Raw genomic sequence first — 13,688 nt, forward strand, 5'->3', positions numbered from 1 at the left:
TGTGTGTCTCATTAATGTGTCCCCCCCCCCCCCTCTCCCCGTAATCAACATTGCTAAGCTAACGTTAATATTTTAATATAAGTGTGTTATTGTCTGCAGAACCACGAGTTACAGCTATTAATCATTAAATGCATGTGTTTTTAAACCCCGTGCACTTGCAGGAGAATTAATAATCGCCATAATAAATGTTTGGAAGCATCATGTAGCTAACGGGAGCTAGGTAGAGAGCTAATTTACGATAAATAAAAACCCTTAAAAGTCTGCTGCGGTGCGTTTTATATTTATATATTTATGTGTACAGACTGTATGGGTTAGTTAGGGTTGCATGGGGACAAGACTGTAATTTAATGTTTGCTGTTGTGATGAAGTTATTGCTCAGGAGAAACAAAACAAATGACGTTATCTGCTCAACCTGAGAATAATTAATGTTAATGTAAAATCTGAAATTAATCAAATATTAAATGATCAGCTCTGACAGAAAGCACTCTAATGAATTACCATGTCTTTTTTTTTAATCCGTGTTATGTATTTTGACGTGTTGTTTTGTGTATAATGTGTTTACTTCTCAGAGTTTGAGCGAAATTAACCACATTTTTTATTTGTTCTGTGGTTTTCTGAGGACTTTAATCATTTCTGCTGGATATGTTTTAATTTCTCTGCGTGTTTTGTGCTTCTTTCTCCACAGAACACAAGATACTGAATGTGGGGCCAACAGAGCCATGGTCGGTCAGGGAGAAACTGTGCCTGGCCTCCTCTGTTATGAGGAGCGGCGACCAAAACTGGTAAAAGAAAAGAAAAGAAAGCTTCTCAAATGTTTTTTCTGTTCACAAAAAGGCAGTCAGACAGTGATTAATGAGAACAGCAGTAGTAAGTAGTACAGAGGAGGCATTGGTATTATCTTTTTAAGGGTATATGCATTTAAAATCAACAGTTTTTGTTATTTTTTTTAAACATTAGGCAGTATTATTATAGCACAGTGGCTTACATCGTGTTATAAGCTGTTTTCTTTAAGGTTTCAGTGTTGAAGAACATTTTAAACTCACCTGAAGTGATGAATCTAAATAATATCTTCACATATAAGCTGTCAGTTTTGTGCGCTGATATTTAATATAAAATGTAAAATGTGGAATAAAGATCAAGTATCTCCGTATAACATTAAAGTTTATAAAAGGACGCAAAATATTCACTGTGAACCAATCAGTCCAAGTATCTTCAACCTTTTTTTACTTACTCTTGGACAACAATGATCTATCTACATTAACAAAGAAGGGAATCAGCCTTGGTTGACACAACACACTTGGATTTTTCTTAATAAAAGAGGCAGAATAAAAGTGTTTCTCTTTAAAAATAAGCATATAAGCTCATATACATTATTACATACTGTATATACATATATATACATATTGGATAATACTAGTATGTGTGCTGTTGAATCTCAGTTCTCACCACTAGAGGTCAGTCTTAGGCAAGTGATAGTGTAACCAGGAACCGGTCAGATCCTCTGCTTATTGATTGTCACAGTCATGTACCACCTGAAAAAGAAAAACAAAAAGAAATAATAGTGTAGGAACAAATACAAATGGATCATCGTGGTGTGCTTTTGACAGTTGTGGCATAATACTGTCCAGGATTTAGTGTTTTTAAAGTGTTCACGTCATGACTTCACCCTGGACCTCATTCACATATCTTAATTTATTCCTGTTTGATTTTTTTAAATCAGTTACCACATGATTGTTTTCCCAACATGTGTGTTTATTCTGATGAATTTCTCTCTGTCCTCCAGGGTTTCTGTAAGTAGAGCCATCAAGCCTTTCTCAGAGCCTGGTCGTCCACCTGACTGGTTCTCACAGAAGGTGAGAAAGCTACAAACCAACATTTTCTGCGCTTGTTTTGTTTTTTTTGAGCAGATGACTGTCGAATTCTTCTCAGACCATGACTCACATTGGCCTCAGGATAACACATTGTCTCTCTGTTTCTCAGCACTGTGCCTCACAATACTCCGAACTGCTGGAAGCCACAGAAGCACCTAAGTCAGTAATATAATACAGACACTCCCATGTGAAGAATTATAATAATGTGTGTGTTTTTTTTTTTATCATGGGTGAACTATTTTGTGAGTTGACTTAAAGTGTCCGTGCCCTCCTTTGCTCCAGGCGTAAGCGTGGTGAAAAGGGTGAGGTGGTTGAAACCATTGAAGATGTCATCGTTCGTAGGCTCACCACAGAGAGGATAGAGGAACTGAAGAAACTACTGCGAGACACACAAGAGCAGTACAGGTACATGCACATTTAAAATGAGGCTACTTTAAAGACGTTTGCGGACTGTGAGACCCGACCTCTAACCCTCATTTGCTTTCTGTCCGGACAGGAAGTTGAAAAAGGAGGTGGATCTGATACAGACGGGTCACATGGACTCCCAGCTGAAGGAGCTGTGGGCAGAGATCACACTGTACGACTGTTGTTCTGTTTGATACTGATTGTTTTAAATTATTTCTTTCTATACAATTACTATTTTACTTCTCAAATTCAAAGTGGAAAGGTAGATCTTTAATCCGTCACACTCCAGGATTACCAATAGTAATGTTGGTTGGTCGGTTCAGTACAATGACACAGGAAGTGAAATACCTTGACAGCAGTCAGGTGGATTTCCATGATGTTTTATACAGACGTCCATGATTCTCATATGATGTAAGCTGGTCCATAGTTTCAGTTCATCGTCCTCAGCTGTACTTAATGCTGCTGTAGTATGCTAAACATCACACGCAAGACTTTAGTCCAGTAAATCTTTAGGCAGTGCCTGAAATCACTTCCTATTTATAATATAGTGCATCACATTCACCCTTTATTTTATGCTATTACCCTTTTTTATGCTATGGATGCAAAAATGACTTTGTGTGACTCAGTGTGTGACAGTGATGACATAAGACGATGACTCATAAGTGTGCGAATTCTTCTCTTGTTGAGTAAACTACTGAGTGTCTGTCACATAGAGGGCAGTTGTGAACAAGGGGGTGATTTCAGACACCAACATTGGAGCAGGTAATTGCTCAGTAACTCCTGAACAGTTATTGTTACAAAGCATGGGAGAGGGTTCACACAGCTGCTTCTGCAATTCAAACCTGCAGCCTTCAGCTACAATCATACCTCTGTCCTCTATGCCATTATACCGTCCTATAAACCATCTTCCACAATTGTTAATTGTTAAACTGTGTGATTGCCCAACCTTAGAAAGAAGAAGCAGGATGAGGAGGAAGCAGAACAGAAGAGGAAAGCCACAGAGACAGCGTACCAAGGTGGGTTCGGTCTGCACACTGTTTAGAGCTTCTTTTGAAATATGTCATTTTTCTTTATTACATCTGAAATATGTGAGCATTATTCTGAACTTATACTTGAATTTACTTAATATTTGATTTAAAAGGGGCACACATAGACACAACACCAAATCCAACAAAGAAGATGTGGTATAACAAGATTTTTACCCATATGAGCCCAGTGTATTACCCAGTCTAAATCCAACAAGTCTGCAACAGAATACGTCCACAGCTACTTCTTGGAATAGTTTTTTTTTTTTTTAACTACTTGCTAAGACAAGCGATTGTTTCTTTCTGACTTGCTTTGGCTGGAACGACAGTGTTATCACATGATGCCTTGCTCATGGTTTCTGTGCTGCAGTTTTTTTTTTCTGATTCCTTCCACTTAAAAAAGAGACTGATTCATTCTCTCTCTCACCCCCTCTGACCTTCTCTCTCCATCACAGCTCGTCAGGCGGTGAAAAACACACCTAAACGTCTGCCTAGTGTTACTGTACGTTCTCCCTTGGGTGCCAGCCCCCCCACCATGGACACTCAGGCTGACTCTTCGGTCCCCACGCCGCCTATGGACACAGGAGGTGTTGCCTCCGATGACACCACCACCACCACAACCACCACCACACACTCAGTTGTAAGGACAAACTCATATAGAACAGTGTTTGTCTTATAGGGAATACCAGGAATACTGCCGTTACTGAGAGAAATGTGCGTTAAATAGGGTATTCTTGACTGAAATCAGCACTGTGGACTCTCTATGGGTCTCATTATGAGTCAGTGGAAAAAGATAATCTCACATTATGGTGGTTTTGGCAATCCCAGCTCCATCTGGAAGAAAATAGTTCAGATATTGCAGCTCACTATGCCAACCACTCTCACTGATTCTTTGCCTCTGCCAGGCCCAGGGGGTCGGAGTGTTTCTACCAGCGACTGATGCTCCAGGCCCAGGGCCCAAAGATGGAGGCCTTGCTGCTCTAGTAGATGATTCATCACAAAAGAGGCTCCTAGCCCAGAAGGCCACACCGCCACCTTCACCTCTGCTGTCAGAACTGCTGAAAAAAGGCAACCTCATCTCAGCCAGCCCCCGTCTGGTGAGTGCCAGCTGAGCCGGGATCATTACATCCGAAACTACCAGGAATTAAAAATAGCATAGAAGTAATAAAGGAACAAGCAAGGCTCAGTTGTAAATGCCTCAAAGTTACTGTATTTAATTCAAAGTTACTTTATTTAATTATGTTCCCTGTGATATACACTATAGACACTAATTAATTGAATGCTACTGTAAACCTAAGATGTAGGAATACTTTTAAAATGTCATTGTGCCGTACAAAAGGTACTCACAAAGTATTAATTAAATTATTAATTAGTTTTAAATGGCTGGTTAATGAGGATGTAGATGATAGATTATGCAGCTTTTCAAGAGTTACAGGTTTTCAGCTTACAGTCTTATGTTATCTTATTACATTTACTTTTTTATAGTGGTAATGATTCATAGGCAACCGATCTTACTGCAGTATTCTAATTTAATGTCAATTAATATTACCGGTATTTAACTTTATTTCCCACTGGGTCACTGTAGAAGTCATAGAGCTACGTAAAACCTCACTTAAGTTTTATTTTTGTATTTATTGATGTCAGGTTGGGGAGGGAGACTCTACTGGAAGCCTCACCAATGGAGTGCAAACAGCCACCGCAGTCACCGCCTTACCACCTGGTCATGAAGTCATCACAGGTACATTTGCATAACTGTTCACACACTTGCTGTTTCTTGCTACATGAGACTGGATTCTGGCTATTGTAGCGCAGTGGCTTTCATTGCCACAAACATTCATGAATCTTTAAAAGATAATGAGAATATGCCCACATATGACTTTAAACTTTGTTGCCAAGTGGGATTTATTCTCAGAAATGATGTGTGATGCAGTCAAAAGTAGATAGATGAACAATCTATTTAACCAGCTCTTGTTAGGTCTGGTTGTAGGTGTTCGTGGTGTACAGAAGATAAATAAACTGGGTTCAGACCCAATAATGACTTACAACTTTGCAGTGTGATTTTGCAGGTTTTTATTGTGTCTGTATTATTTCTTTCTCTGTGTGTGTTTGCAGAGGGAGAAGCAGAAGCTGCAGTGAAGCCAGAGCTCGAAGAGGAAACAGGATTAGTAGAAGAGGACCTTGTAGCCGTATCTTACATGGGAGACGAATTGGATCTGGAAACAGTAGGAGACATCATTGCCATCATAGAGGAGAAGGTACATACTGTGTTTATTTGTAAAAGGCTCCACATCAGTTTGCATTATTTACAATCAAAGAGGAGTATGAAAATCTGTAACTGCACCAGTAGGTGGAAGAGTGATGTATAAACACATTGAAGCACCAGGCTTTGAAATTTGTTTTCTTATTCTGATGCCTTATAACAAAATCCTCCCGTCGTTTGGTAACCATTGCAGTGTTTTTTCAGTATGAAATTCATTCAGTCTTTTTTCATTTCTGTCTTTTCTCTGTCCTTACCTTCTTCTCCCCAGGTCGATGACTCTGTGGAAGCCTTGGATGCAGCAGCAGTGGAAGCAGCTCTCTCTCTGTGTGAAGAGGCCGTCTCAGAGGGACACACCCTCCCTGGCCCCTGGGAGACCCAGGAGCTGAAGTCTTCGGACCCAGCACCCACAGTCCAAAACACGGATTCCACACAGGAGCCTCAGGATGTGACTGCAATGTCCGCTATGATCCCTGCAGGCATAGACACCCAGAATCAACCAGAAAATAAAAGAGAAGAACAGCTCAAGGGAAACTGCGAGGGACCTGAGGTGGCAGGAAGTGATATCATCTCCTCTGTCACCTCTGACGACGGTGCAACAGGAAGTGAGGTTACAGAGGAGGGGGCGGCAGGGAAAGAGACCACTGAAGCAACTGTCAAGAGTGAAGGAGAGGAATGGAGCCAGCCAGAGCCCAACCCACCTTGCTTAGGTGGGTGGTGTACTTATGTAGACACACACACAGCATTCATGATTATATACTGATGTGTTTCTAATCCTCTTCTCATTTTTGTCCCACAGACTCTGAGGACAGCTCTGTGTCTGGGAAAGAGTCCAAGGTAAAACACTTCTGCCCACTTACACACATGCACAACCTTTGTGAAACAGTAATTTTACTCAGAGTACGTGTGTGTGTGTGTGTGTATGTGTTCTCAAATCTAGGAGGTGAAGGAGGAGGAGGCGGGGAGTGAGGGTGACCCAGAAGAGGGGATTGAGTTGAAGGAGGAGTGCGGGGAGGGGGAGGGTCCCTATCTGTCTGAGGTGGAGCGGGCAGCCAGCGAGAGTGAAGACGGTTACGGCCCGCCGTCCCAACGCTACACAGCTGATTCACTGGCCAGCAGCCCGGCCTCTTCTTCCCAGCTGTAGGTGTCCACATGTGTTCATGGCTCCAGAAAGGACTGTGATAATTAATTTTTATCTATTACACACTATTTAGCCTTGTGTGAGTCCACGGCCATGTCCTAGAACAGGGGTAGACAACCTGCGGCTTTTACAACAAATAAAAAAAAAACATTTTAAAATGTTTTCATCTATAATGTTCATCATACGTTAACTCCAGACCTGGTGCCTTTTCCTCTATATTTAGCTGAACCTCAATAGTGGTGTCTACTACTCTTGAGTCCCCCAATCTAGCTAACTATTCCTCCAAACTTACTTAATTATTACTACTCCAAATTCTAAAAAAAGAAACGTCTCGTGTGTTAACAGTGCGTGGGCAGATTTGTTTGGTTTCACCACCAGCGCTGCTGACTCTTTTTTTTATTAAAGGTTGTTGACCCCTGTCCTAGAATAACCCTTGCCCCAACTGAAAACATTAGGAGAAATGAAGATAAAGCTTAGCTGTCATTTGTCATGAGTACTCATGTCGTGACCTCTGAATCAGATTTTGACTCCATTTCTCTGAGTTAAGCAGTCTTTGGCTGCTGACAGTAAAATGTGCTTTTGTCTCTCTGCTACTTGTGATTTCTCTTCTACTTCCCGTTTCCATTCACCGCGGACTTTACAATCCTCTCTTCGTTCCCACTCTGTCTTCACTTCCTCTTTTCCTTCTCTCTCTGCAACAGATCGACATGTGGTGAGGACCAGGAGGCAGTCCAGGCCCAGAAGATCTGGAAAAAAGCCATAATGCTGGTGTGGAGAGCCGCAGCCAACCACAGGTGGAGTTTCTTTGAATGCCTCAACCTCAACTATGAAATAAACCTCAGCAATACCTCCCAGTCAACCTCAGAAGGTTTTTTAGCACCTCAATTTTAGGGTCTCCTTTTTGTAATGAGACATCACATGACATCATATAGCAGGAGACTTCTTGGCTAACAAAAGATGATCAGTATTATCGGATATTGGTCTTATTATGTACATTTGTGCTGCAGTAATACTGGGCTGTACCCAGGATTTAAAAAAATACTGAGGTCGTCAGTGTCTGGGCCCCTAGTGCAACCTCAAAAAAAAGTTGACTAGGCTGTATTTTTTCCACATTTTAGTTCATTCAGCTGATCAGTCATGTTTTCTGTTGTGAAATGAAGAGTGTAAATCCCCACTATGTGAAATAGTAGACTGTGTACTCTTCCCCGTAAGTGCAGACAGAAGAGGAGACAAAGCAGTATGTATTACTAAAATCATAGTCATTTAGTTAGGCCTAAATCTATACTGAACCCCATTACTTATTGTTTATCCTGCATTTGTTCATGTAGACCAAGTTTTGACAAAACGTAGTCTGGTCTGGAATGAAAGCGCTGCAGAAAAAACCTGTTGAAGGAAAAACGGGTGTTTTATAGTTACTGAATTCATGTTTCTCTCAGGTATGCCAGCGTCTTCCTGCAGCCTGTGTCAGACGACATCGCCCCTGGTTACCACAGCATTGTACACAGGTAAGAACTCACACACAACGTGCACTACACTGGCTGTTTTAATCAAATTACACCTCGCATGCACCCAATGTATTCTGACACGTGCTGCAGAGAATCCAAAGAGCTTTCACACCACACCAAAATCCTCCCTTGCAGCAAATAGGAATAAGCTAAACAATGGTAAATTATGTTGATTGTACAAATAGAATTAATAAATACACCTCCCCCTCCCGTGCTGCTCCAGACCTATGGACCTGTCCGCCATCAAGAAGAACATCGAGTCCGGTGTGATCCGTACAACGGCTGAGTTCCAGCGCGACATCATGCTGATGTTTCAGAATGCCGTCATGTACAACTCGTCGGACCATGACGTGTACCACATGGCGCTGGAGATGCAGCGGGACGTCCTGGAGCACGTCCAGCAGTTCTTGGCCACCCAACTCATCATGCAGACCTCAGAGAGCGCCATCTCCGCCAAGAGCCTCCGCGGCAGGGAGGGAAATCGTAAGCCTGGGGAGCCGGCTGAGAAGGTGGGTTGGGTGACTTGGTCGGGGTCGAATAAGAATTCCCTTAGAAATCTGTGTCAAACAAGTCTTTTTGATAATGCGCCGTGTAAACCTCCCAATCCACAAATGTCACTGTCAATGTTTGAAACTCAACTGTGAAATATGTAGAGTGTTTTTGGGAGGAGCGACTGTAACAGCTTACCTGCTGTGGTCCACTCACTCAGGTGTTTGTTGAACAGAGATATATGTACTTTGGTGAGCTCAGCAAGCTCCATGCATTCAGTAGCTCCACATAACTTTAACCCGAGAAGAGGTCTAATGAGAATAACTTTGATTACTTACAGGTGGTTAAAGGTTTCAGAGAGATGGATGCTGTTGACTTTACACTTTTCCCCCGCTGATGTAGTTTGATGACCATGTTTTCTCCTGCTACTGGTGGCAAACAGAGAACCTGTATGAAAATACATTTACAGTATTGAAAGGATATCTCATCCACTGACTGAATTCCTTTGTTACTTAGCAGAATGTCATTTTTAAAGTCTTGTGGCCATAGTTTTGATTTGTTGTGGTCAGTCTGGTTCTCATATTATTACTAAAATGTGTCTCTATATACACTTTGCTAATGCTCAACGTGTCTTGACTGACCAAGACGGCCAACGTTTATTACCCCTGGACTATTTTAATGGATTAAGAGCAACATATACTGTATTATAAATTCTGGGCCTTTGGATTGACTTTTGCTGTTCAAGTTTTGTTTCTTGTCGTATCATTTTCAGATTATGTATTTGATCCTAAAACAGTATTGATCACCACTGATGAAGTGTGTGTGTGTTTCTTTCCATCCAAATGGGACAGTTTGCTGATGTGATTAAATGTAAATTGAACTACCTTAGATTATATATTATTATATTATTATATTAGGAAACTGTTACTCCAGTTTCTCTGTTCTGTTAAGAATTCAACCGTAAAGAAAATGGGTCAATGTTTGACATTTTACTTGACATTACATTGAACAATATACCTCAGTACATCATGTCTGCTGAATCCGTGCTACTTTTTATATCTATATATTTAAAGAACCTCGACTCAACTCAAACAAAGGCTTTAGTCTTCTCATTTTGGATAATTACAACCTTACTGTAACTGAATCATGGTACACTCATTTGTTCATGTGTAGCCGCTGTCACTCAGTGTAATGTATGCTGAAATGTGAAGTACCAGAACCAATGAGGACACACGGCAGATAATTTTGGTGCCTTTCTCTCAAAATCTTGACACTGATGATATATTTGCATTCACATCGGCATCATACAAGTCAGACCAACACACGTTGTTGAATACATGGGACAGTTGGAGACATCTGGTCAGCTCGGTGCGGTTGTCTGCCACCGGGTCCACTCTCCTCTCCGCTCGCTGCAATGTGCTTCAGTGGAATAATTCCTAGTCTTTGACTTCCCAGCTGATTCATGTCCTGCATGTTGGCTGCACCTCTCCTCACTAACTTCTGTCTGTCTGCATCTGCCTGTCACTGACTCAACTGTTTGTCTGCTGTTGTCCGCAATGAACGTTCATGTTTGCTGTTCTCTGTGTGTGGGTGTGTATATTACTTTGTCTCAATTGTGTGAATGTGGGAGTTGTGAGTGTGTGTATATAAAACAGGCTTCCTGTTGGTCATGGCATTTTTGAAGTATCATGGAATTTAGATATGTGAGTTCCAGACGGGGAATATTTGGGAATTTGGTACATTTAACTGGGAAGTCCAGAAAGAATGTGTGAATTTTGCGAATGGTTCGCTAAACAGAATTTATTTTAGAAAATGCTCCACAAATTAGTTAAGCTGTTCCTCTACACAACTTCACTTACCTGAACAACATTAAAAAATTATATTTTGAGCTCATGGAAGTGCTACGACTGGATGAAAGTCATGATATATTTCATAGCGGCCATGATAGGAACTGTGGTATAGTGTGTGTGTCTGGTGTGTTTATCTACGTCTGTGTATCTGTCTTTTATATATCTTACTATTTACTATCTGAGTATGTGTGGATATCTGTCTCTTTGACGCGTGAGTGTTTGTGAATGTGCCGTGCTGCGGTCGAATGGACGCTCGTTCCTCGGAGTGCTTCTGTGTTTGACGCAGACTTGTATGAAACTTGCTTTCTCACGCACGTGTGTGTTTTCTCTCTCTTTCTCACTCCAATGTTTGTCCTCCTACAGGACAGTGTCCCAATGGCCTCTCCTGCTTTCCTTCTCTCTCTCTTTGTAAGTATTCAGGTTCTCCCTCAGATTTCACCAGAACCAGGCCACGCTCCGCACACGCTTGTCTCAACGCAGACACACGCATACACGATGTACATATCTGTCTTTACCTCTCATCGCTTTTCTTTCTCTCAGTACAGTTTAGTTTCTAGTTTAGTGTCATTAAAAGAAGCAAAACTGTTTGAAGCCTTACATTATTCCTAAAAGCCATTAAAATCTGAGCACTATTATTGGTGTTAGAAATGATGTAACTGCAAATATTCAGTAACATTTCGACAGCTTCCTGTCAGCGTCATTGAACATTATTGGTAATTGCAACATAAAAGCCACAGTTACAACCTATAATAAAAAAAATAAATATTGAATAATATTGAATATTGAACTAAATATTGATTATTGAGACTGTATTACATTTACAGTATGTGTCTTGGTCACACAAAAAACAACAACTTAAGGATCTGAAACAAGGTTATTTTAGTAATGTGTGTTTTATGTTAAATAATAAAAAAAGAAATACAAAATCAGCCAATATATCTATTTCTGTTGGGGTTTTTAGTTTAGTTTTTTAAACTCCCAGATATCGATATCAGTACTGGTCTCTAAGATCCTGTATCGGTCAGAGCAAAATGCAGTTACGTGACATAAATATTAAATTCTAACCATTAAAATAATTAGAGATGTACATTTTTAACTTGATGTCTAAAACCCTTTCAGAAAATATCAAGTGGAAGTAATTTGTCTTTATTTAAGTGTTTTTTTAAGTGTTATTTAATGTCCGTAACACTAAATATTAAAGAGAAAATAAGAAACAATCTAAGTTAAAGTAATATTATTTATTGTATTTACACTTGGATTGACAGTTATAATATATATATTATATATAATAATAATATAACCTCACAACTGCCTCGAACAGCTCAAATGTAAAATGTTCTAATTTTTGTAGAACCTCATCAGTCGTAGTTGAGCTGAGAAAATAGGTTTTCATGATCTTTTCTGTCTTTTTATTTCAGCATGATACAACGTCTTTGACTGTTTCTGTAGAGGTCTTTGTTCAACCATTAACCAGTAATAAACTTAAGTATCAAACGCTCAGTAGTGCTGAAGGAAAAAAACGCAGACCATCAGTACCCAGCCACCATCAGCTGTAAAGACGTCTGATAACAATTTCTCTTCCTCTTCCTCTCTCTGACAGTTTCTCACACACACACACACACACAACAACACACACACACACACACACTCTTCATATACACATTACATACACCACTGTCTGTGTCACCCTCATACTTTAAAGTTCTGTTTGGACAACTATTTCACACACAACATAATAAACCTTTCATCACCCAAGCTTCACATACCATATACGTTAACCCATGCGTTTCACATATTCTTGAATATATATAACATAGTCCAATTAGTTCTGCATGTTACAATATAATATATTTTCTACACATATATAACATATAATTTCAATATATAAAATTACACATTTTTGATCATCATTGTTTTTTGTTTTTGTTTTTAATATTTATATAATGAATTATAACAACAAATGGGGAAGCCCTTCCGAGGTGGACTGTGCTGATATAATATTTAAAAATTTGTGGCGGAGCATCAATCGCGTGAGGAAACACAATAGACACCAGGGATCCCTTCTCTCTTGTCACAAACTGACCTTAAACACATAATACACCCCTTAATGTTAAATTTTTCCTCCTGCTCCAAATACGCTCCTCTTTCTTTTTCCCCCCCTTTCTCAAACATTCGCCTGTCCTCCTCTGCCGCAGGACGGAGGCACGCAGGGGTCGTTCGTAGTGACACAAGGCCGACCTCAAAAAATAGACTGAGAAAAAACGAGAACAACTTTGAGAGACAAAGAGCCACTCTTGGAATCGGAGGTGGTGGAGCTGAATACTTACAGGTCAAACAAACATTTAGATATTATATATAGAAGAGGGCTGTGCAAGACATATAAATGCCTGATATATATGTGTGTGTGTGTTGGTAGTGCATACATCGCACTATAACATAACACAATACACAGTAGACGAAGGGTATATGTGAATGGGTGTGTCCTGTCTGTGTGAGAGAGGAGCTGCATCAAGCTTTTCCTCTTCTCCCGTTCATATGATTGGTTAATGTGCGCGCATGGGGAATTTTCAACTCCAGGCCAAACAAGCCATGGGCACCCACTTACCCAAGTATAATTTCACCAGCGACGGGTTCAGTTCATTTCCCTCTGCAGAGAGGAGGAGCAGCGAAGGGAAAGAAAACTCTGTCACCAGCAAACATTAAGTTTGGGTCCTGAATAATCTAGTGGCAAAGATGAGTAACAACAACACAAAGATCAGATAAATATCATTATATACCTACATTAAACTGGTACTAGCATGTGAATGCAACCCGATACTAAATCTAAAATCAGTCTTGATCACTGCTAAAATTAAATAATCCACAGCGATTATATATAAATTTAACACTGGATTTTTTGCCTTTTTCTGATAAATGTAACAGAAGGATGGCTGTCCTCATTAAGAAAAGCTGATGACGTCACCGTCTTGCTTTTGCTTTTATCCCACGGGGGTTGAAATCCTTCCCTCTTGGTGTTTTTGTCCCATGGTTTTCCCCCAGCCCATTAAACTCCAAATTTTGGGGCCCCATTTACCTTTCTTGCCCTTGAACTGTTTTTCCAAAAGGAAACACTTTTTAAAGATGAAACCTACCTACCTTTTAAAGC

The 13,688-nt window shown here is 40.3% G+C and overlaps 1 protein-coding gene across 3 annotated transcripts in view; it reads left to right on the forward strand.

The window, feature by feature from the left end:
* Window positions 1-685: 685 nt before the first annotated feature.
* Window positions 686-13,688, forward strand: part of LOC118333464 (bromodomain containing 8) — a gene marked incomplete at its 5' end in the record, with an annotated part of 17,143 nt that continues 4,140 nt past the window's right edge. Inside the window, 17 exon segments of one of the 3 annotated variants that reach the window (XM_035669117.1) lie at window positions 686-782; window positions 1,784-1,853; window positions 1,981-2,030; window positions 2,154-2,276; window positions 2,368-2,448; window positions 3,228-3,292; window positions 3,757-3,941; window positions 4,207-4,398; window positions 4,946-5,039; window positions 5,414-5,556; window positions 5,830-6,268; window positions 6,358-6,395; window positions 6,499-6,698; window positions 7,401-7,493; window positions 8,136-8,204; window positions 8,428-8,713; window positions 10,907-11,710. In XM_035669117.1, coding sequence (XP_035525010.1) covers window positions 686-782; window positions 1,784-1,853; window positions 1,981-2,030; window positions 2,154-2,276; window positions 2,368-2,448; window positions 3,228-3,292; window positions 3,757-3,941; window positions 4,207-4,398; window positions 4,946-5,039; window positions 5,414-5,556; window positions 5,830-6,268; window positions 6,358-6,395; window positions 6,499-6,698; window positions 7,401-7,493; window positions 8,136-8,204; window positions 8,428-8,713; window positions 10,907-11,152 — 2,471 coding nt within the window. 3 annotated transcript variants of the gene reach the window in all.

The sequence above is a fragment of the Morone saxatilis genome, unplaced genomic scaffold (assembly GCF_004916995.1).
Source record: "Morone saxatilis isolate NCDOM2014 unplaced genomic scaffold, NCSU_SB_2.0 Contig22, whole genome shotgun sequence".
Taxonomy (NCBI): domain Eukaryota; kingdom Metazoa; phylum Chordata; class Actinopteri; family Moronidae; genus Morone; species Morone saxatilis.